This window comes from Sorex araneus, chromosome 4 (assembly GCF_027595985.1).
Source record: "Sorex araneus isolate mSorAra2 chromosome 4, mSorAra2.pri, whole genome shotgun sequence".
Classification (NCBI taxonomy): Eukaryota; Metazoa; Chordata; class Mammalia; order Eulipotyphla; family Soricidae; genus Sorex; species Sorex araneus.
Window position 1 is genome coordinate 48,372,994 of NC_073305.1, and position 23,950 is coordinate 48,396,943.

Genomic DNA, 23,950 nt, shown 5'->3' on the forward strand with positions numbered 1-23,950 from the left:
GTATATATATATGTATATATATATATATATTTTTTTTTTTTTTTTCCTGGTCACACCTGACTGTACTCAGGGCTTACTGCTGTGCTCAGGGTTCACTCCTGGTGGGCTTGGAGGACTATATGGGGTGCTGCTGGAGTATATAGGTTGGCTGCATACAAGGCAAGAAGTGCCTCACTTGCTCTACTATCACTCTGACCCAAAGGAGATATGTATTTTATTTTTAAAGCCAGTTGGCTAGGAGAAATACCATTTTGAAATTTTAAACCAGGAACTATGATGAAACTGTTAACTGTCCTGGCATCCAGTTTTTTTCCGTCATTTGTTTTAGTGGCAAGGTACTGAGGTTATGAATGACAGCAGATTTTTTGCAACTTACTGAGGATCTTGGAACTCTCCAGCTTGAATCTTCTAATATTAGGAATTTTACTTTAAGTCAAATTACATATATATGCATATGTGTGTGTATGTATATATGTATATAATACATAGGCATATATATCCCTCTCGGAGAGCCCAGCAAGCTACTGAGAATTTCAAGCCCACACGGCAGAGCCTGGCAAGCTACCTGTGCGTATTGGATATGCCAAAAACAGTAACAATAAGTCTCTCAATGAGACGTTACATGTGCCTGCTCGAACAAATCGATGAGCAACGGGATGACAGTGACAGTGATGACGGGCATATTATATATATATATATATATATATATATATATATATATATATATGCCTTCTGCTGCACTGCTTCTCCTGGACATAAACTCAAAAGTCAGACAAGGACCCTTAGCCCAAGCATGTGTGTGGCCCACAGATATAACTGACCTCTCGGCACTTAGTCCCAGAACCATTCTGTAATGCTCTGTGAGCAGCCCTTGCTACTCCTTAGCTGCACAGTGACTCGTTACTCTGGTGGGCAACTGAGTGATGGTCTGGGTCACATTTGTGGGGGGTGGCATTAAAGTTTTTCAGCAAGCCTGGTATTTTCTTCTTAGAATTTTTATTGAGGAGTAAAGAGTGTTTGTTTTTGAGCCATAGCCAGCTATACTCAGCGTTGCTTCTTGGCTAAGTTGGCTAGATGCTGGAGACCTGCTCCCAGCAGTGTTCAGGGGACTGTGCCATGTTGGGAATGGAACCTGGGCCTCCAATATGCAAAGTATGAGCTCCAGTCCTAAAGAACTGTCACTGTTACTGTCACTGTCATCCCCATCCCTTTGTTCATCGAATTGCTTGAGTGGGTACCAGTAACACCTCCATTCATCCCAGCCCTGAGGTTTTAGCAGCCTTTCCTTACTCGCTTTCCCCAATGATTGGAGGCTGTTTTCAGGGTCAGGGGAATGAGACCTGTTATTGTTACTGTATTTGGCAGTATCAAATATGCCATGGGGAGCTTGCCAGGCTCTTCTGTGCGGGCGGGGAGAGTGCAGGTCAGAATATCTTTTAAAAATACGTTTCAGGGGCTGGAGTGATAGCACAGCGGGTATGGCGTTTGCCTTGCACGCAGCCGACCCAGGTTCGAATCCCAGCATCCCATATGGTCCCCTAGCACCTCCAGGGGTAATTCCTGAGTGCATGAGCCAGGAATGACCCCTGTGCATTGCCGGGTGTGACCCAAAAAGCAAAAAAATAAAAAATTAAAAAAAAAATACGTTTCAGCCTGGGAATGTAGCTCAGTAGTCAAGTGCCTTATATATGTAAGGCCCTGGGTTAGAGCCCCAACACTGCAAAATTAAAAGGTAGATTTTAAAATACTATTTTATTTATAATTATTTGTTTTATTATTGGTATGTATGTTGCATATATACACATTTTTATATACATATATATGTATGGTTTGGGTTTTTGAGCCACATTCAGCAGTGCTCAGGACTTCCTCCTGGCTCTGTGCTCAGAGCTCACTCCTGGCAGTGCCTGGGGGAACCTTATATAGTATTGGAGTTGAACTCGTCAGCTGCGTATAGAGCAGCACCTTTACCCCTGTGTTACCTCCCAGGCTTCTATATGGTTATATTTTGCATAAATGAAATCCATTTCAAGTCAAGCATTTATGGTAACCTGAAGCACTTCAGGTTCCTCTGTAGAGGATAAGTGGGTGTCACCTGTCCCCAGAGATGACTTAATTGTATCTTTGCAGATTAGACAAGGGGCCACCTCTCTCTCTTGCTTTGCTTGACCTTGCTCTACACAACAAGTCAGGATTTAACCAGAACCTTCTGAAGAGACAGGAGAAAAAGAATTTATCTGTGAAGACTGGGGATGGAGAAATGAAGACATTTCTTTTTTTTTTGGTTTTTGGTTTTTGGGTCACACCCGGCGATGCACAGGGGTTACTCCTGGCTCTGCACTCAGGAATTACTCCTGGCGGTGCTCAGGGGACCATATGGGATGCTGGGATTTGAACCCGGGTCGGCCATGTGCAAGGCAAACGCCCTACCGGCTATGCTATCACTCCAGCCCCGGCATTTCTTATTCGTATGGTTAAAGAGTTTCCCAGAGTGAAAGACAGTTTGATAACTGAGTAGACAGTGTTGCAACGCTGCACTTCCTGTGCTTGTGCTACGGAGAAGCTGTTACATGGTTTGCCTTCTGGTTGCTCTGCTGAGTATGAGCCCTGACCCACATGGTCTCAGTTCTTTGGCTTCCGGATATCCCAGTCTGTCCCCTCTGCAGGGCTGACATGTAGGGTGAGTTTTCTCATGTTCCTTCGGGATTGACACTATCCACCCAAAGAAATGGAACTTTTGAGATTGGGATGGTGAAGCAGGAGGCCCTTTCCAGCGTAAGCCCCAGTGTCAGTGACATGGAAGAGGAACTATTCTTGACCCAGGGGAAGTTGCTCAGAGCCTTGCCTTTCAAAATTCCAGCGATTGTGGCTGCAGGGAGGGTGGGAAGTGCTGGTGTTGAGAGCCAGGCCTTTGGATGCTTCCAACTTCTTTGTAGGCTTCTCCATTCCATAGTAGTCAGGGAAAATGGAATTGAGTTTAAATTATTGAAGTGGGGCAGGAAAGAGACTTTGCTTGCATGCAGCTATCCGGATTCAGTCCCTGGCATCATGGATGGTCTCCTGAGAACTGCTGGATGTGGCTCAACACCCCTCCACCCCACCCCCAAAAGACCCCAAAAAAACAGTAGTCTACAGGAGACTGAAGTGGACCTTCAGAGTGAACTGCAGCCTCTCCTCCAGCTAGCTGGCGCACTTTCCTCTTGGCTTTTTCCTCTGCAGAGCCCTTTAGGCCTCTGATGTCTCGTTTCCATCCCATCCTGTATCTTGCCGGACTCTGCCTAAGCCTCTTGACCTTGAAGCTGTGATTACTCATTTTCCTTCCATTTGTGTCTGAGAACAGAAGTTAGTCTCACATTACAATAAATGCTTAATTTCAAATAGATAAACACATGTTAAAAGATACCATTAAAGTCACTGTCACTGTCATCCCTTTTGTTCGAGCGGGCACCAGTAACGTCTCTCATTGAGAGACTTATTGTTACTGTTTTTGGCATATCCAGTACCCACGGGTAGCATGCCAGGCTCTGCCGCACGGGCTCAATACTCTCGGTAGCTTGCTGGGCTCTCCAAGAGGGGTGGAGGAATAGAACTCAAGTCGGCCGCGTGAAAGGTGAACGCCCAACTGCTGTGCTATTGCTCCAGCCCATTAAAGTACTAAAAGAAAAAAATGGGAAGATTTTTAAAACTCTGGGAACGGAGAAAAATTACAAAAAAAAGTGATCTCAGATTTCTGTAAGCATAAAAAACCTCAGCTTGCTTGTATTCTTCCTTGAACATGTATCTTTGCTTGCTTGCTTTTCCCACTCTACCGAAAGCCCATGTTCTGTCTGGAACAATATTCCTCTCATTCTCTCCCTTTATTTCTAAGTAAATTTTATTCAATAAAGCTATCTTGTTTTGGGGCCGGAGTGATAGTACAGCGGGTAGGGCACTTGCCTTGCTCTCGGCCATCCCCTGCATCCCATATGGACTCCCAAGCACCGCCAGGAGTAATTCCTGAGTGCAGAGCCAGGAGTAACCCCTGAGCATTTTTGGATGTGACCCAAAAAAAAAAAAGAAAAAAGCTATCATGTTTCACTTTTAAAAAACGAAGCATGTAAAAACCTTTCTGGTACCTTCTTCCCCCACCAGGGACAAAGGGCAAAGGCCTCACAGAGAGGGAGAAGACACTTCAGCATATAAATAACCTCTAAACCCTCTGTATCTAGCTGTCATAGTTAGAGACACAAACAACCAAAGAGAAAAACAGGAAAAGGACAGCCTGTCTCCTGTGTCCCGGCGCCTCTGGAGTCCCATAAACATGTGAATTGCATGTCCTGTTCCTGTGAATTATGAAGGCCACCACACAGCCTCCATCTGCACCTGTTGACTCAGTCCTGTTCGCTGCCATCTGTCAGTTGATTCAATTCTTACCTAGGCAAGGTGAGGCTGAATGCCCCTGCGAGCCCCACATCCATGCCCGTGAAGCTGGGGCAGTTGACTGCTCTGTGAAGGGCTTCCAGGCCTGAGCTCGAGGGCATGCTGCGGCTGTTCTCTAGCCGTGTACAAGGGAAAGGTGCAGCCTCTCCACTTCAGTGGTCTTGTCTGAGAAGCCGAGATCCAAAAAGCTTTTTCCTTGCGTGGGGTGTTGGGGAACTAACTAGAGGGTTGCAGAATGAGTGTGCTGGCTGACAGACTTGAGACCTAATATATTTGCTGCTCACAGGCCGGAAGGCTTGTCCTTGTCATGCTTCCTTTATCAAGTCCTTCTGAAAGGAAATCCTTTCCTGCCCTTTGGACCCTGGGCCTAAGAGTGCTGCATTGCATGGCCGTATGAATGAGCATAGGGAGCAAATCTCAGCTTTGGAATGTGAAAGTAGACTTCTCTCAGGGAGGGGTGATGCTAGGGGGTCCTTTATTTCAGCAGAATGACCAGAGCCATTGTTCCAGAAGAAGCAGGACTCCTTTCTACCCTGTACTCACCTAAGATCTCCTGTGGCCCATTAGGGGATCTATTTGCTTCCTAGCCAGCCTTTGGCATAGTCGTGCTCTGTCAGTCTCCCCTCCCCACCCCCTCCCTTCCCCTTTCCTGCTAAACACTGGTAATGCTCACATGTTCCGGCCCATGTCTGCTCGAGTGACTCCACTAGTCTGTCTACTTTCCATTCTTCCTAACCGTGCTCGAAGACCTGGGGGGGGGGGGGTGTCACTCCTGGGGACATGGTTCTTCTCAGGCCCAGAGGTAATAGGAGCATGTTGTGCCAGAGATTGAACCCAGGGCTCCGACATGGAGTGATTGTGCTCCAGACTTTTTTTCTTTTTGGGTCACACCTGGTGATACACAGGGATTACTCCTGGCTCTGCACTCAGGAATCACTCCTGGTGGTGCTGGGGGGACCATATGGGATGCTGGGATTCTAACCCGGGTGCAAGGCAAACACCCTACCCGCTGTTCTGTCGCTCCAGCCCGATTGTGCTCCAGACTTTTGAGCCATCTTCCTGACCCTTAGTTTTTCTTTCTGAAGACCTTAATTGGTTATAGGTTTATTTCTTCACTTTGCCTCATGTCTTGGATAACTGACATTGCATACTTCTTGCAGAGTAGATAGCAGGAAGTGTGCAAATCTGGGTGAGGGTGAATGGGCTTTCTAACTGTGGATTCTGTTTTGTCTGCAGGAGGTAAATGGCATCACTGCCGCACTGGCTGAGGAGCTCTTTGAAAAAGGTATGTAGCCAGGGACACAGTATTTACAGGGGCAATTTACTCTGCCCTATCAAATGGTCAGGGGCCTGCAGTGGCACAGAACTTGGTCTGCTGTGCAAAAAGTGAGTCCTCCCCAGGGCCCCCATCTCTAGACTTGACCCCAGGCAAACCCGCCCACTCACCTGCCCTGTAGGCAGCTGCCCAGAGATGCTGAGGTACTGTATCTCAGGAGGAGTCCCTGCCATCAGGAATCCCAGGCCCAGGGTCACCTCTGCCCTGTGGTGACGTATTGTATGTAGTGTGTCTTTTGCTGAAAGTGTTTATTCGGGTGGCCAACAGACACTGGCCTGGGCCATGGCCCTGCCAGAGAGACTAGCATGCTAGCTAACAAGAGTGAGTGTTTTGGGGGCTCCAGTCCTGGGTTTACACCTCACTCCCTCCCTGCCAGGAGGCATCACCTAGGCTTTGCGGGTGAGATGCCCAGTAACCTGTTTGAGAGCACATGGCTGGGAGGAGCAGAGAACAGGCCAGATGTTATTCCTAGATCTGGTGTGGGGCCTGTGTATATTGGAGGCTGTGACATGTTTCTATTGTGATGCTGCCTCGTCCCTTACCCTGACTCAGTGCCTCAGAGTTGGACTCTGCCTCACCCAAGGGCAGCTCCCAAACCACACATTCCCACGGTTGCCCAGTGTCCACACAGGAGGGCTGCTGCTGTGGCGCATGAGAGCCTTGGCTTCATCTGATGCTGTCCATTGCATGGAATGGATTCCTGCTATTTGCTTGCGAACTGTGGGCCAGGGGGCTTATCCCTGTGGCAGGGTTGGCCCTCAACCCGTGGGACATGGCTGTTTCAGGAGAACAGCTCTTGGGGGCCGGCGAGGTCTTTGCCATTGGACCTCTGCAGCTCTATGCAGTCACCGAGCAGCTACAGCAGGGAAAGCCCACCTGCGCCAGTGGGGATGCAAAGACTGACCTCGGGCACATCCTGGACTTCACTTGTCGCCTTAAGTATCTGAAGGTAAGTGCAGCAGCCCCATCAGAGAGCCCCTCAGTGTGGGTGTGAAGCTGGTGGCAGTGGAGTTTGACAGTACCCTGGCGGCCAGCCTCTGTAGGAGACTAGGTCCCCTTCCCCTAAAGGAAGCCACCTCTGGTACTCTTAGCACCATGGTTCTGACTGTGAGCACCAGGGGGCAGTCATAACCCAGTATCCACCGGCTTTGATTGTATTGTTGCCTACTTTGTGGACTGTGGAAGTGGCATGTGGGGATATATGGCCCCTGTGCTTCACATTGCCAGGCAGAGCTTCCTGTTGGTTCTGGCCACTGCCAGAGCACTGCTCAGTGACTGGGAGTGGGGGAATAGAGCTGCTGGAGGGGTGCCGACACATCCTGGTTTAAGCTCATTCTCTATGGCCATAGGTTTCTGGCACAGAAGGACCTTTTGGGACCAGCAACATTCAGGAGCAGCTCCTGCCTTTTGATCTGTCGATATTTAAGTCTCTTCATCAGGTGGAGGTAAGGCCTGGACCCAGGCAGAGAATGGGGCTGATCCCAGTATAGGCAAGGTCTTGCTTCTGTCTCTGGAAGAGGGACGGTGGAGTTTTGACAGCAGGTGCCCTGTTGAATAGGAAGAGTCCTTTTGTGCAGGAAGGGTGGGGGGTGGGGAGGCAGTGAGGGGGCACGACCAAGTGGCACTCAGATCACTCCTAGCAGTATTGGGGGACCCTTTGGGGTACTGGGGATCAAATCCAGATCAGCCACATGCAAAGCAAACAATCTACTTGCTGCATTATATTTCTGGTCAATTTTTGATTGTGTGTGTGTGTGTGTAACTTTTTTTTATATGGGGGGAGTAGGGTTAGCACCTAGCAGTGCTCAGGGCTTACTCTGGTTCTGTACTTATGGATCACTCCTGGCAGTGCTTGGGGGATCACGTTTACGACACTGTTGTTAACATTTATGGCTTTGATGTACAGTTACTGCACCTCACGACCACTTTAGTGCCCAGTACCCTCTACCAGTGTCCCCATGTTACTTCTAGTCGGACTTTGTTGTCTCTGTTTTTCCTCTTCCTGCCTGTTAATCTCAGTTGTATAATCCAAGGCCTCGGAGACTTGGAGCACTGCATTCCTCACCAGAAACTAGAGCCATGTCCCTGGCCAGCCCCAGCTGCCTGAGGACTAGGCAGTTGGAGCATCCTTGACCCAGCAGTGACAGGGTGAGCAGGAGCACCTCCTTCCCCCTCGCTCTGCAATAGGGTGAGCCCTGTTCTCCAGCAGGGATTTCCACGGGCCCACAGCTCGTCTGTCTGCCAAGCCCCAGTGAGTCCTCACTGAGAACAAGGACTTCAAGGCTCCTTGTGACTACATGGCTATGATGTTTAGTAATCACTGACTGCTGAGAAAAAGAGACGGTTTGACTTAGAAAATGACCCCACGGATTTGGACTCCCCCATGGGTATGCTCTTTTTGAGAAGGCAGGTTCAACTGAGTCACATCCCCTGGGGCGACTCCCAGTGATAATCAGCAACAATGCTATGAAGCTCAGGTGATCCTGGGAGGGGATTGACACCGCCCCCCCTGTTCCTATGGGGCATGTGCTGTAGCCTTTTGAGCTATATCCTCTTCCTGCTTTTTAATTTGTTTTGGTGGGGAGTGTTCCACAGTACTCTAGAGTGACTCCTGACAGTGTTTGGGGGACCATATACAGTGCCAGAGATTAAAAGAAGCACGGCAGGTGCCCTGCCTACTGTACACTCTCCAGCTCCTGGTTGTGCTTTTGTGGATGGGTGACCCTGTCAACTGGTGATAGAGCAATAATGTTCTGAGGTGCAACTGGTTCTTGTTCCAGATAAGTCACTGTGATGCCAAGCATATCCGGGGCCTGGTAGCATCGAAACCCACCTTAGCTACGATGAGCGTCTGCTTCTCAGCCACCTCCATGAAGGTGAGCCCTACTTCCTTCCAGTGGGGGTACTGTTTACAGGTAGGGCAGGCATGCGCACTGCTGCGGTCTTACAGGAGTCATCAGCAACCAGGCACGACCTCCCAATACTGAGCAGCCCCGGAAATGGTTGTTTGCCTGTTAGTACTGTTAGACAAGAGCTTTTTGGTGTTAGGTTCCCCTACTCTCAAAAACTACTGCGGTGGGGGTGGGGCAAATTGGATTTAGTTTTGCAGTGCTGGGCATTAAACCTAGGCCTTCACTCATGCAAGTACTGTAACTACTGAGTCACATCCCCAGCCTTAGGCTTTTTTTTAAATAGAGAAATACTATTTATTGTTTCTGAGTGCTATAAAGAAAAGACGTAGTGACTGCTTTTTATGCCTTAAAGTGTCCGATGAATATTTAGCTTTGTTAAAAAGTCTTTTGAGGTTAGTGGTTGGAAAAGGAACCTTGTGTAGACAGCAAGAGTGTTTCACAACCTGTTCTCTAAGCGGCTCCCTGTCACACATCTCAAGGACTCTGACATAATCCATTAAGACAGAAGTCTTGTGTGCCTCTTGAGTCAAAGGCTGGGGATGTGGTCCAGTGGTAGAGTAACACCTCACTTGTTCGAGTCTCTGGGTTAGCTCTCTGCCCCTGCAAAAAGAAATAAAAAGTCAAATGAATATTCTGCTCCTCTCTCTTTGACGGTGTTCCTGTGTTCTGGGAGGCTGCCCTTGTCATAATTTGTTGGATTTTAGCCCATTAACACTTAAAGGTCCTGCTCTCCATCATGAGGACCAGAATGCCACCTTGGAAACACAGTTGCTGGATGTACCCTGAGTTCTGACCTACAGCCTCTGAGATTTAAGCCAGAAGAGCAATCATTTCATAGCAAAAGGTGCTCATGGCTTTTAAAAAAACATTAGTTACTGAAGCTGGATCACAACAAGGGGTTGTTAAGTTGCTGAGCTTTCCATTTATTTCACAATCGTCCAAAGACATATGGACCAATGTCCCATTTAAATGCAAGTTCACTTCCACAAGCTAAATATGCTCAGGCCCTTCCTGAAATTTTGCAATGTGCTCCCAGTGAGTGTTGGGCGAGGGCCCAAATGGGTGCTCAACAGATGTTCTTACACAGGAAGTCCTCGTTCCCGAAGCCTCGGAATTTGATGAGTGGGAGCCAGAAGGCGCAGCCCTGGAAGGCCCTGTGACTGCCATCATCCCCACATGGCAGGCGCTGACTACTCTAGACCTGAGCCACAACAGCATCTCTGAAATCGATGAGTCGGTGGTATGTTCTCTGTTACAGGCACCAGGCTTCCCATCCTCACCAGACCTGAAAGTTAGGGACTTATCTAAAAGGATCACAGAAAACCTGTTTCTAGCACTCTGGCCATTGCTTGCAGATTTAAACTAATTTCGGAGTGTGTTTCCTTAATCGGTGGGGGCATTCTTAGAATCAAATATCACATGTTATTTGCATGTCTATTTGTGGGAAGTGATGCAGTTAATTTCCAGGGACTGGTCCCTCCCATTGAGATTGTAAGGGTGACATCCAGGTGATATTCGTACGTAAGAGGGTGAGGCTGTTGCTGGTGTTCCTTGGTGGCTGTGGGTAGGGTTAAAGGATCATGCTTTATGGGATCATGCTTCTGGTCATCTCTGCAAGTCATGGGTTCTGAAACTTGGCAGGTGGTGCTTAGTGCTTGAGTTTCTGTGAATTACTGTGGGCGTGGCGCTGGGTGGGTGCTGGGGAGTGTCACATAAGAGGCCATGCAGAGACATTCGCCTTGGAGTCTGGTTGGAAGCAAGAGCGCCTGCATGCCATATGCAGTGGCTACATGGCACCAAGTGTCCTAGAAGGCAGTGTCAGCTGTTGTCTTCTTTTCATAAGAAACTGATTCCCAAGATCGAGTTTCTGGACCTGAGTCACAATGGAGTGCTGACCGTGGACAATCTGCAGGTAAATCATGGCTTGGAGATTCCCACACCTGCATGCTTCTCTTGTGCAGGTCTTGTGGTCCGTCCACAAATATTCCTGAGGCTCATTCACTCTAGGGAGTTGGCCAAACCCTGGGGTTGTCTTTCATAAGCATGCAATGGGTCTGACTACTCTCATGGTTTGTAGAGTTGGTATTGCTACCCCCTTCCAGGGTCCCAATGATGCACTAAGTAATTGTTGCTCTTGGTCTACAAAAACAGGAAGTCTTGGGTCCAGAGCAATGGATGGTACTACACTGTCAGACATTTGCCTTACACGCACTCATCCAGGGTTCAACCCCTGGCATCCTTTGTGATCCCCTGAGCACAACCAGGAGTAAAACAAAAAAAAGGAAAGTCACACCATACGCATGTGAATAAGGAAACTGGCATGCTGCCATGGGGGTGGGCAGGCAGCAGCCTCTTGGCTTTATTTTTATTTATTTATTTTACATTTTGCAATAAAATTGTACTCTCTGGAAGCTGCTACTGGGCAGTGTGTGTGCTCTTGTGGGGAAGCAATGGGCTCTCCGCCTCGCCTTCAGTGGGGATGCACCTGACCCCCTGCAAGAGTTGTTAGGGTTAGAAGACCTGTAACCTTTTCCTTCCCAGTCCCCTTTCTGGAGCTTTGACTTGACCTTCTCTTCCCTGTCCTGCCACAGCACCTCTACAACCTAGTGCATCTGGATCTGTCCTACAATAAGCTGTCCTCCTTGGAAGGGGTTCACACCAAACTGGGGAATGTTAAGACTTTGAACCTGGCAGGTAACCTTCTCGAGAGTCTGAGTGGCCTGCACAAGCTCTATTCTCTGGTCAACCTGGATCTTAGCAACAACAGAATTGAGCAGGTGAGCTGAGTCCTCAAGGATCTCTGGGTGATTGGGATGATACTACCCTGGGGTTTGTCACTTGAGAGAAGAGGACAAACTTCTTGTCAGTAAAAGAGGACCCGATGGGGCCAATAGGGCATTTGCCTGTATATAGCTGACCCAGGTTCGATCCCCGGCATTCCATAGGAGCTTCTGCCACCCCGAACCTCAACCCTCCAGGCCTTTATTCATTGCCAATCTAAACTCCACTGAAATTAGGGACTTAGTTCAAGTCAAACCTTGCCCTAGTTCCAAGTACCCAAGAGGCCTTCTCAGTGGATCCTGGACATTATACTGCCCCGAGCACTGTCAGGCGTAATTTTTGAGTGCAAATCCTGAGCATTGCTGGGTGTGACCTCAAAACAGACCCCCGACATGGGTTATGTTGGTGACGTGGTGGAAGGAGGGCCAAGGGGACTGGGGCTCTGCCTTGCAGATGGAGGAAGTCAGGAGCATTGGCAGCCTCCCGTGTCTGGAGCACGTGGCCTTGCTGAACAACCCTCTGAGCATCATCCCCGACTACCGGACCAAGGTGCTGGCCCAGTTTGGAGAGAGGGCCTCTGAGGTAAAGTGTGGGGTCTGTGGCACTGTCCAAGAGGGTTCCCACAGAATTCGTGTCCGTGTGGGGCAGAGTGGGGGTGGTGTCTTCTGGGCTCTACCTGCTTCAGAAGTACATCCTGACCCTTTCACTCTGCCCAGAAAAAGCCTCCCTCACTCTCTCCATGCCTCCCAAGGCTGTTTCCCCTGTGAGCTCCATTCACCATACCCCATCAGAGCATCAGGCTAGGAGGGCTTCGCATCGGACAACTAACACAAGCTGCACATGGAGGGACGTTCCAAGTTCTTCTCAAGTAAAACTTGATTGTACACAAGAGTCAGAAATGAAAGACTTATGAGCCAGAGCCATAGTATAGTGTGTAGAGCGTATGTCTTGCATGATGTGGCCAACCTGGGTTTAATCCTGGCCATCCCATGTGGTCCCTCAAGCACCACCAGGAGTAATTCCTGAGCTCAGAGCCAGGAGTAACCGCTGAGCATCGCCGAATGTAGTCCAAACTGCCCTCCCCCACCCTCTATAACCCCACCCCACCTCCAAAAAAGAAAAGATTTAAAATAAATATAGTTGTTAATCTTTAGCCAAAATATTTAATGGCCAGATCCTGGGGTTTTCTTTCACAGGCACTCAAGTGGTCTGGATACACACATGGTTTGTAGAGTTGGTGCTGCTGCCAACCCTAAGACAACCCAGAGGGTTGCCTCTCTTCCTTGTGTACCTGCCTGGTGTCTACTGTGGTGAACTGATAGAACCTGCCACCATGCCAGCTACACAGGTCCTTACGGTCACCATACGGCCTCTTGCTGCCACTCCCCCATTCCTTGTGTTTTTTTTTCCCCCACATTCTTTGGACCTTTCCCCCACTCTGTCCCCCTATCTCTTTTGTTCCATGTTCCTTCTTCCACTGTCCTCAGGACACTGCTGATAAGTTGTCTTCTCCCCTCACCAGCTCCCAGTTTGGGAGACCCCCAGGCTACATTTTGGTGCCTGCTCCTCTCCCAGCCCCGGAGAATCAACTTCCACCACTCAACACACTGAAGTCCCTGCTGCCTGCTGGTGCCCGCTGCTCCCTCCTACATTGGCAAATAGGAGTCCCTGCCACCCCACCCCTCACCAGCCCTCAAGGCCTTTAATCATTGCCAATCTAAGTTCCACTGAAATTAGGGGCTTAGTTAAACCTTGTCAAACCTTGTCCCAATCCCAGCTACCCGAGAGGCCTCCGTAGATCCTGGATTTTACTGCCCAGTGTGGGAGTCTCGGCTCAGTTGGGTAGGCAGCCGTGAGCTTTCTGGCAGTGGAATGAGCCTCCCCTGGCCTGAATCCTCTCAGGGCCAGGTCCACACTGCAACAGTTCTCCTGCCCCTCGCTCCAGTTTGCCAGATCCTGTGCCAATAGTCATTGTCTGCTCTCTGTAGGTCTGTCTAGACAACACAGTGACCACAGAGAAAGAGCTGGACACCGTGGAAGTGCTGAAAGCAATTCAGAAAGCCAAGGAGGTCAAGTCCAAGCTGAGCAGTCACCCTGAGAGGAAGGTGGGTGTGAGTGGGAAGTGGGGGCCGGGGGAGGCCAGCTGAGGAAGGAGCTGGTGTCCAGCATAGTAGGAATGGGCCTGGTGCATCAGAACCACTGAGTATCTGGCTCCAGTCACAGATGGGGTTGGCGTGTGCCAGTGGCTACGTGGCAGAGCACTGAGAATCTGGGGAAGTTGCCTTTGACCTCCCCAGTGCTCCTGAAAATGTCCAGCTCTTCCTCCTCACACCCCTGGCTCCAGTGTGCTCTCCTTCCTAAGCAAGTTTTCTCTTTTCTCCTGGGCTGCCGCGCCCTCCTCAGGTCACCGAGGACTCCCGGCTCTCAGCTGCTCCCTCTGTCAGGCCCAGCAGCTCCCCTCCCACCGTGGCTCCCACTTCGGCCACCCTGCCCCAGCCCATCCTCTCCAACCAAGGTAACCGCGCGTGCGCGCACTCTCCACCCACCTGCCCAATGCTCCTGTTCCCTGCAGCTCAGATGGGGGAACAGTGCTAGCTGCAGGAGGAGGGGTACCTCATCCAATTGCAACTCTGTTGTTTGCTTAGTGAGAGTCACCAGTTGCTCTGATGCTCGTGGCCAGTTCCTCTGGAACTCCACAAGATGTCTGATGGGCCCCCTGTTGAACAAGCTGGGACTCCTGGCTCACCTCTCCCTCCCAGGTAGTCAGTGCAGGTTATGGTCCATTAACAGGAAGCTGAGCCTCATTGCTTCCTGAATCAGGCGTCCTCTTCCCTTGTGTGAGGAGCTCGCTTTTACCATCACCTCATCTTGGTGGCTGTTATGTGTGACTCAGCCCTAAAACACTTCGGGGGGCCGAAGGGGCTGTCCATGGGCCCTATTGCTACCCACTGTCTTAGCGTTTTCAAAGGGCTTTCACCTCTGAACCCAGGCACCCTCGGAGATGAGTGAGTGAAGCAGGTCCCATGAGAGTGTCTGCTGGCCCGGCCCCCGCGGAAGAGGGGCGGGTGTGCCGTCCCAAGTGGAGCCGAGGCTTGGGACACGCAGGAAAGAACGCCGCCCGCCCGGGCTTCTGGAGACGGAGAACTTGGTGTGAGGTCTTGGGAAAACAGTTTGACCCAATGTTTCGAAAGCCAGAGAAGTGTTCCCACCCCTTGACCTGGTAATCTGGCTGGTGGGGAATTTATCTTAGCAATATAAGATCCTGGGCAGGGGTGGGCCCTGCACACTTTGCCAGTGTTGAGGCCAGCAAAGCACAGGGTGTGCAGTGTCTGGTGGAAAGGGAAGTAGGCCCACGGGGCTTATGCTTTGCCGCCTCACAAAAGAGAGGAGGACGGGTAGGGAGAGGGGAGAGGTGCAGGGCAGAAGGCCCAGTGCAGGCCGTGCACCAGGACTCCAACCAAGAGCTGGATGGAGTTCAGGAGGCCGCCGTGGCCAGCTTCACTGCCAGAATGATCAGCCGTTTACTTTTTGTGTTGTAACACTCTTGACAGAGAATTCTTGCTTTAATTCTTTAGTTTACTTAAAAGGGAAGGGGGATTTGTATCGCAGTGAGGAAATGTCCTTGACTGTTCCTCCTGCTACCGGACCAAAATGCCTCACCCTTGCACCCAGGAGCCTACAGGGTTCTGCAGGACCAGCCTTGGGACAGGGATAGCCTATGGGAACCCTAGAGGCCGGGGGCACTCAGCCAGTGCGTGGGAAAGGAGTGAGGGAGTGAATGTGCACGCAGAGAACAGCTGGGAAGGAGCAGACCTGGGTGGGGAACGGGCCTGCCCTTTGGGGGTGAGGTCCAGCTCAGCCCCGTTCCTCAGCATGGCGCCTGGAGTCTGCCCCCTTCCTGGCTCCCGGGCGTTAGACCTGTCTCCAGATCCGCACTCTGTAAATAAACTGCAGTGGATGTCTCGGTGTGCACATCTCTTTCCTTTTGGGAGAAACAACAGGGCTTGGGCCCCATTCCCCACACTCCTGCTGACCCATCCCGCCCTCTGAGCGGCCCTTTCTGACCGCTTGTTGCACCGCTGAGGGTGGCCCTGGAAGGAAGCACAGACTGTCTGTCCACAGGTCCTCATCCCCGGGTGGGGCCAGGCTGGGGGGAGTGGTGAGGAAACTGCTTTTCCCCCAGCTGTGGAGGAGTCTGCAGAGGTTGGTGTTCGCCCTCACGCTGCTGCTGCTGTTTGCCTAGGCTCTCTCACGTGTGGGAGCAGCTTTGCTCCCAGCCTAAGCCCATGAAGTGAACATACTTGGAAATAAACTGGGGGCTCGGCCTGCCTGAAGGAGTGCTGTGCGTCAACACCAGGCCAGTGATCATCTGGGAACTGTCAGCTAGCTTTTTGGAGTCCTGGAGGGTTGTGGAAGGCCGGGGGGGCTGTGCAGAGTAGCAGGCTTCATTCTCCTGCCGGGGCTGGGACTGAGAGAGACCGTAGAGCAGCACTCGGGAGCCGGCACCCTGGGTGGGTCAGCTGACGCTGCTTCCCAGCTTCCGTGGCCCCGCACCCACGAGCCACGTGGCACCTCACTCAAGCTCTGTTTCTCAACTGTAAAGTGGATGTACCCACCTTCATCGATTCTAAGATGCGCCCTTTCCCACCTTGTGACCTCTCTGAGACTGAGCTGCGTCTTTCAGTCAGTGGCATCTCAGTCACTGTCGGCCAGCTGATATTCCTGCCGGAGTCGTGTGGAACCTTCTATGGACACCTTCTACTAAGACCAAGATGGCGCCTCGTCCACGCATCTTAGATTTGATGAATTGGGGTAAATAACGAGGGGTGCATGAGCTAACTTTGGGCCAGCGCTAAGGACTGCTCCTGGCTCATGAATAGTGGCCTCGGAGGGCTTCCCTCTCCTGCATCCTTATTGGGGGCCTTTCACTATGACCAGGACAGTGACCCTGAGGAACCTGGAGCCTCTTGGGGAGAAAAGCTGTATGCTTAAGGGAGAATGATTTGGGGGCATTTGTAGAAGAGGGGTTCCGTCTAGAGCAGCATATGCTGTGCAGCAGAGGTAGTATTTGAGGTGAGTCGAAGAGGACGGGTGAGATGGGAAGCTTTGTGGGAGGAGGAGGCCGGTTTCTGGGCGTGGAAGCTCAGGTGAAGGTTGAGTGGGCCTGCTGGTGCGTCTGTGCATGGCTGTGTGCTTGCCCCCTCCTGCCTGTGGGGCCCCTGCTGCTTGGCTGTTTGCGTGTTTTGGCTTGGGTCCTCGCCTGGTTCGCCCATGAGGAAGGACCTGGCTCTTGAGTTGTCCTGTCCCTGGGCAGAAGCTGAGCTGGACAAGGGTCCATTTTCTGAAGCTCTGAGTCATTCCACTTGGGCGGAGGGGATTTTGCCAAGCTTCTTTGGAAGTGGGGGGGGGTGATGCCTAGTGTTCACCCAACCAGCTGTCCTCGGGAAAATGTTTTTTAAAAGCCTTACCCTTCAGACAAGGGATGTGGCTCAGTGGTAAAGCGCATGCCTTGCACTTATGAATTCAGGGCTCACTCCCTGGTGTGGAAAGAATAAAACAAGTGAAAACGCTTTAACCTCAGCCAGTCTCGAAAATGTCTGGAGGAAAGCCGGGGTGCAGTGCTGCTGTGTTCTCCCAATAGCCTCAGTGGGGTGAAAACAAGGTGGTGTCTCTGGGTGCATGTTAGTATGCTGTCTGTGGGAGGGTGTGTGTTCTGCAGAGAGCCGGCTCAGGAACTAGCCTCATCAGCCCTGCAGGACCTGGCCGAAGGGTCTTGTGCCCTCCCTCAGTGTCTGCATCGAGCGTGCAGCCCCTTGGCCCTGTTCCCAGTAGAAGACTCTAGAAGTGAACAACTTGAAGGTTCTTGAGGGACATCCTGCCAAGCTGTTCACCAGTGGGCACCCTGCACGCCCCGGGCCAGCCTGTGCTGAGCGGGGGCCCTGGGTGAGCCAGACCTGGCCCTGTGCTAGGCTGTCAGCTGCCTCTGGAGAACATCTGGTTTGTTTGCAGGTTCCTAGTGGGATTCCCAACCCCTTCTTTCCCCCTTTCCACTCCGTTTTTATTATCTTTAAGAGCTTTTTATAGATTAAAATGCAAGCCTTTTAATAGTGCAGTCTTGGGGCTGGAGTGATAGCACAACGGGTAGGGCTTTTGCCTTGCACGCGGCTGACCCTGGTTCAAATCCCAGCATCCCATATGGTCTCCCGAGCAACGCCAGGAGTAATTCCTGAGTGCATGAGCCAGGAGTGACCCCTGAGCATCGCCGGGTGTGACCCAAAAAGAAAAAAAAAAGTAGTGCAGTCTTTTTTGTTTGTTTCATTTCAGTTTACCTTTTTACTTAGTTTAACTTCTATGTAGTTGCACCTTGATTTTTCCCTTTGTGTTTCTGCTCAGAGCTCTCCTTGCTCTAGAATAAGCAGTCATTTGCTCTTTTCTCCAAGATTTCAGTTGACTTCTCAGATCCATGTGGCTGGCACTGAGGGGTCTGACCACTCCCTGAACCGTGCCAGTAGCCCAGAGTCCCAACCCCAATTGTTGAACTACTGCTCTCCTTGCCCCTCCCCCCTCCGCCGCCTCCCCTTCCCCACTCCCATCTCTCCAGGAATCATGTTCGTGCAGGAAGAGGCCCTGGCCAGCAGCCTCTCATCCACGGACAGTCTGACTCCCGAGGACCGGCCCATTGCTCGGGGCTGTTCCGATTCCCTGGAGTCCATCCCTGCAGGACAGGTAACCCTCCTCCAAAGCTCGGGGCCCATCTGGAAGTGGGAAGTGAACCAGCCGGAGTCAGTTGATGCCAGTGCTTGATGCTCCCACTCTGTGTTTCCATGTGTGCATTCAGCCTCTTATCTCCCAAACCTACCTTCCCTCCGTTCCATGGGAACACTCAGCTCTCTCTGACTGGGCCCTGGGGGGCAGCCAGATGACCCTTAGGCCCCTGAGTAAACAGTTCAGAAGGCCTGTGGGGAGAGTCTTGGTCAGTTCCAGACCTGGGTGGTGTGTGCCACGCTACTTGGCACTCCTGGGCCATTCTGCCTGCCCTCATGCTCTTGATAGTCCGAGGCCCAGTTGGCTCCAGCTCCTTCTCGGGCTGCTGCGAGTATTCCAGAATTGTTCCCTGTGTCCAAGGAGGAGAGAAGGAAGACAATAGTGGCATGTGGGACTTCCCTGCCTTGAGCATGGGGCCTGTTGCCTGGCTCCTGGCCTGTCTTTACAGTGTCATGGCCTCATGTCCTGGGAGTAGTTCCCTGTGCTCAGTGCGCCACCAAGGTGCTGACTATCCCCACCACCTTGCTGGGCTACACTCCAGCCTCTCCTCACGGAGTTCTTTGCTGGTCAGGCATCAGGTGAGCCTACTGACCACATGCAGCTTCTGGGATGGCACGAGGAATCCTTACATGCCGGACTGGAGACTCAGCTCAGCTGCAGCAGCCAGGGTGGGACGGCGAGGGAGCGTGGGCTAGGATTAGGAAGACACAACTGTGGGCAGGAGCCTCAGGGCTCTTGAGTTGTTCAGGGACAGTTCCGAGAGTCGACCCTTCCTGACCCGGAAGCCACCCGAGTGGGGCCTGAGGCTAAGGAGGAACCTCCCGTGGGACGATGAGGCAGGTTGGGCAGCTCAAGGGCAGCGCTAGGAGATGCCCAGTAGCAGCTGCAGCCAGTGGGGGTGACCTCATTTCCTTCTCTGCTAGGCCCCTGCTGATGATCTCAGGGATGTACCAGGAGCAGTTGGGGGTGTAAGGTAAGAGAGACTGAGGTGGTGCTGGAGCCGTTGTGCACACAGCAGTCAGCTCAGTTTGCAAAACCTCTGGAGCTCTTTCAACCTTCACTGAATAAGAACTAACCTGAGATAGACTCTGGTTCTCATCCCTGCTTTCCAGCCCCAGCCAGCAGGCAGAAGACAGTCTGAGCTAACAGTTTGTTCTTGAGGGGTGGGGCTTGGAGAATAGTACAGCAGGTAGGGTGTTTGCTGGAAGACCAACCTGGGTTCAATCCCTGGCATCCCATATGGTCCCCTGAGCATTGTTGGGTATGACCTCAAAAGCCAAAAAAATTTTTTTAAAAATTCTTTAGGGGTGTGGAAAAGAGAGAAGACAGAGTAATGGGGTCTTTATGGCCTGTGCCTCTCATTCTTGCCCCTGGGCCCTGGGAGGCAGTGCCAGGTGACCTTACTCTCACAGGCTACTGAGTACTCCTGGAGGGAACCCTTACAGCCAGAGAGTTTATGCTGTAGCGCACCTGTTTTGGAGGCTCACAGCCTGCATTTGACTGACATGTTGCTGGCCCTTTGGGGGAACCAGTGTAGTGTGTGCCTGGTCCCTTAGTTCCCCTGGAACACATGTCCTAGGAGTAGACTGGATTATCTGGGGAGGTGGAGGCTTGGTTCCTTGGGTCTAGGGTGCAGCAGAACTAGCTCCCGGCAGGAGAGCCTAGAGTCCTCATCTGGCACATATCTGACAAGGCTTTTCCCCGCACAGCCCAGAACACGCGGAACCAGAGGTCCAGGTGGTGCCTGGGTCTGGTCAAATCATCTTTCTGCCCTTCACCTGCATTGGCTACACAGCCACCAACCAGGACTTCATCCAGCGCCTGAGCACGCTCATCCGTCAGGCCATTGAGCGGCAGCTGCCCGCATGGATCGAGGCCGCCAACCAGCGAGAAGGCCTGGGCCAGGAGGAGGAAGAGGAGAATGTTGCTGAGAACCGCTACTTTGAAATGGGGCCCCCAGATGCAGATGATGAGGAGGAGGGCGGCCGAGGGGAAGAAGAGGAAGAGGAGGAGGAGGAGGAAGAGGCTGAAGAGGAGGAGCGCCTGGCGCTGGAGTGGGCCCTGGGTGCAGATGAGGACTTCCTACTGGAGCATATCCGCATTCTCAAAGTACTCTGGTGTTTCCTGATCCACGTGCAGGGCAGCATCCGCCAGTTTGCCGCCTGCCTCGTGCTCACCGACTTTGGCATCGCCGTCTTTGAGATCCCGCACCAAGAGTCTCGGGGAAGCAGCCAGCACATCCTCTCATCCCTGCGCTTTGTCTTCTGCTTCCCGCATGGCGACCTCACAGAGTTTGGCTTCCTCATGCCTGAGCTGTGTCTGGTACTTAAGGTGCGGCACAGCGAGAACACGCTCTTCATCATCTCAGACGCCGCCAACCTGCACGAGTTCCACGCCGACTTGCGCGCGTGCTTCGCCCCCCAGCACATGGCCATGCTGTGCAGTCCCCTGCTCTACGGCAGCCACACCAGCCTGCAGGAGTTCCTCCGCCAGCTGCTCACCTTCTACAAGGTGGCGGGGGGTTGTCAGGAGCGCAGCCAGGGCTGCTTTCCCGTCTACTTGGTCTACAGTGACAAGCGCATGGTGCAGACGGCCGCCGGCGACTACTCGGGCAATATCGAGTGGGCCAGCTGCACGCTGTGCTCGGCTGTGCGCCGCTCCTGCTGCGCCCCCTCCGAGGCTGTTAAGTCTGCCGCCATCCCCTACTGGCTGCTGCTTACGCCCCAGCACCTCAATGTCATCAAGGCTGACTTCAACCCCATGCCGAATCGTGGCAACCACCACTGCCGCAACCGCAACAGCTTCAAACTCAGCCGTGTGCCACTCTCCACCGTGCTGCTGGACCCCACACGCAGTTGCACCCAGCCTCGAGGAGCCTTTGCCGATGGCCACGTGCTGGAGCTGCTTGTGGGCTACCGCTTTGTCACCGCCATCTTCGTGCTGCCCCATGAGAAGTTCCACTTCCTGCGCATCTACAACCAGCTGCGGGCCTCGCTGCAGGACCTGAAGACTGTGGTCATTGCCAAGAACCCTGCCGCTGGGGTCCAGCCTCAGGGCCCCCTGGTGGATGAGCAGCCTGCTGAGGGCAGGGCCAGGTGAGACCCAGCAGCAGGCTCTCAGGGCGCAGGGGCCGTGGCTCTCCGGCACCACGTCGGAGACCGCTGCCCCAGGGCAGGTCTCTGTGCCTGTGGTGGGGTAGCCGAGCTCCTGACGACCCTGAGTGTGCGTAAATCACTTGAACTGTGTCAGAGCCTAGGAGAGCTGTCCTTGCATAAACTCAGGCTCCAGGGATGGCCCAGGGCCCTGGCCCTCTCACTCTGCCCCTGGGTCCAAGCTTTGCTCCCCACTCCAGCGTCTACAGTGTCACTGCTGGCTCAGGAACCTGTGGGCCTGCCTCTGACACCTCGCTCCAAGCCCTGCTCTTTTGCGGGGCCACACCCCTTCTTAAGAAAACTTCAGGAGGCTGGAGCAATAGCACAGCGGGTAGGGCGTTTGCTTTGCACGCGGCCAACCTGGATTCGATTCCCAGCATCCCATATGGTCCCCCGAGCACCACCAGGAGTAATTCCTGAGTACATGAGCCAGGAGTAAGCCCTGTGCATCGCCAGGTATGACTCAAACCCTCCCCCCCAAAAAAAAAAAATTAAAGAAAACTTCAGTTGCTGGATGTAATTTTGCATCTCCCTTCCAAAGGAAACTGAGGTATGATCTGGGTACAGCGCCCTGGAAAGCTCCATTTTTGGGGGGAGAGACTGATGTACAGAGTGGGAGGAGGTGCTCTGTTCCCCTCTCCCAGCTCCTACCCTCTGAGCTTCACTTCCTCTGCGCTCCCTCCCCTCCCAGACCCCCTTCAAGGACTACCGTAGCTCACTGTGGGGGGCTACTCCTGGCTTAGGGACCGTGCGGTGCCAGGCCTGCATGCACAGCCTGCGCTCCAGCTTTGGGATCCCTCCCCAGCCCTGGAGAGCCTGTCTTGACCCCAGAATCTCACAGGACCAGACATCTCCCTCCAACCTGGTTGCCAGATACTGTCCCCAATTTAGCAGGAAGAAGATGGTAACTTCTCAGGCTCCCCGCAGATAAGACACCACAATGCCCCCAGGCATTTGTGCCTCACATGGCAGGTCCCTGTAGCCCTCTCCCCATTTCCCTGCCCTGGTGTATAGAACAAGGGTGATACTTGTCTCCATCTTTCTATGCCCCAAAATCTATCTGGAATATGCTCAGTCACTATAGGAACTATGTTCAGAAACTGGGTACCCTGTTTCCTCTCAGCAGACACATCTCAACCCCAGGACAGCAAAGAGGATACCTGGACACTTTGGGGTTCATACCGAGTACAAATGAGACCCCAGGCAGCTCTTGGAAGCTAGACCACCCAGTTGACAGCATGTCCAAAAGGGACCCGATTGACTTGGGCCTGGGCATCTGGCTGAGGACAGGCGGATGGGCGGGGGAGGGGGTTGGTCTCTAGATTCTGGTTCCTCTACACCTTCCCAGAATGAGTTCTTAGTCCACAGAGTACCCTGTGTCTGCCAGAGGACCCTTACCTCGTCAGCCCAGAAAGGGCCTGGTCAGTTGGCCAGTTGTCCTTCCTGGGAGCTAGTGATGAGATCTAGGGAAGTCAGTAGTATGTGTCTGGTCCACATGTCCCCCTGATTCCCCTTTGGTGTTCACACATTAATATTTTTTCTGTGGGGGGTGTTGATTGTTTAGCAATGACCAGCGACCCCAGGAAGTCCCAGCAGAGGTTCCAGCTCCAGTCTCAGCAGAGATGCCCGCCCCGGCCCCGGCAGAGGCCTCAGCACCAGCTGATAACTCAGCAGAGACCTCAGCTCCAGAGGAGACTCTGGCAGAGACCCCCGCCCAGTACCCAAGTGAGGACTTGGTCCAGTGCATCTCAGAGGAGAACCAGATGCCCTCATACCTGCCAGCGTGCCCCTCGTTACGGCACATCGCCAGCCTGCAGGGCAGCACCATCATTGAGCTGTTCCACAGCAGTATTGCTGAGGTAGGGCTGGGCACAGTGCAGTCGGGCACCAGGCGGGGTTGCCTAGCTAGGCCCAGTCTCTGGTTCTTCCATGACACAGACTCATGGTCTAAGGTGGCCTTCCTAGAACCACTTCTTGTCTTGGCCCTTGACGGACCCCACTGCATGCCCACCTCCCGCCCACGCTACCTCTCTGCTCTCTACTCCACAAGTCCATTGTCCCTGTGGTGCAGTGAAGGGCCCGCTTCTCCCTGCGTGCAGGCCCACACAGCCCCTCTGTGCAGGTGGAGAATGAGGAGCTGAGGCACCTCATGTGGTCTTCGGTGGTGTTCTACCAGACCCCGGGGCTGGAGGTGACGGCCTGTGTGCTGCTCTCCACCAAGGCCATGTATTTCGTGCTGCACGATGGCCTGCGCCGCTACTTCTCGGAGCCACTGCAGGGTAAGCCCAGGAGGTGGGCTGGGGTCAAGGGAATCCCTTGAGTGACTGGGAAGTGACGGCTTTCTGTGCCTGGGTCTGTCAGGGGACCTCACCAGGCAAATGATGATGGGGGCATGGTGCATAGCGGGCACCTGGGAGGCAACACCACTCCGTGCCAACTCAGACTCGAGAGTGACCTGGGCCTTGTGAGTGATGGTGTTGATACCTCAGCAGCTAGTCTAGGGCACCTGTTCCTGCAGAACACAGCTACGCACTTGGGATCCTGTGCCACTCCCCACACCCAGTCCCACTCCCCAGCCCCAACAC

At 52.7% G+C, this 23,950-nt stretch overlaps 1 protein-coding gene across 2 annotated transcripts in view; it reads left to right on the forward strand.

The window, feature by feature from the left end:
• The window catches only part of NISCH (nischarin), a 38,929-nt gene that overhangs the window by 12,644 nt on the left and 2,335 nt on the right, over nt 1–23,950 (forward strand). The window contains exons 4-18 of one of the 2 annotated variants that reach the window (XM_055134360.1): nt 5,656–5,704; nt 6,541–6,704; nt 7,105–7,200; nt 8,536–8,631; nt 9,755–9,907; nt 10,511–10,579; nt 11,259–11,444; nt 11,902–12,030; nt 13,437–13,553; nt 13,852–13,963; nt 18,050–18,174; nt 19,137–19,186; nt 19,923–21,308; nt 22,930–23,224; nt 23,488–23,644. In XM_055134360.1, the coding sequence (XP_054990335.1) occupies nt 5,656–5,704; nt 6,541–6,704; nt 7,105–7,200; nt 8,536–8,631; nt 9,755–9,907; nt 10,511–10,579; nt 11,259–11,444; nt 11,902–12,030; nt 13,437–13,553; nt 13,852–13,963; nt 18,050–18,174; nt 19,137–19,186; nt 19,923–21,308; nt 22,930–23,224; nt 23,488–23,644 (3,184 nt within the window). Of the gene's footprint in view, nt 1–5,655; nt 5,705–6,540; nt 6,705–7,104; nt 7,201–8,535; nt 8,632–9,754; nt 9,908–10,510; nt 10,580–11,258; nt 11,445–11,901; nt 12,031–13,436; nt 13,554–13,851; nt 13,964–14,437; nt 15,417–18,049; nt 18,175–19,136; nt 19,187–19,922; nt 21,309–22,929; nt 23,225–23,487; nt 23,645–23,950 lie in introns of those variants that run through there. The other variant, XM_055134361.1, reaches the window with a different exon arrangement.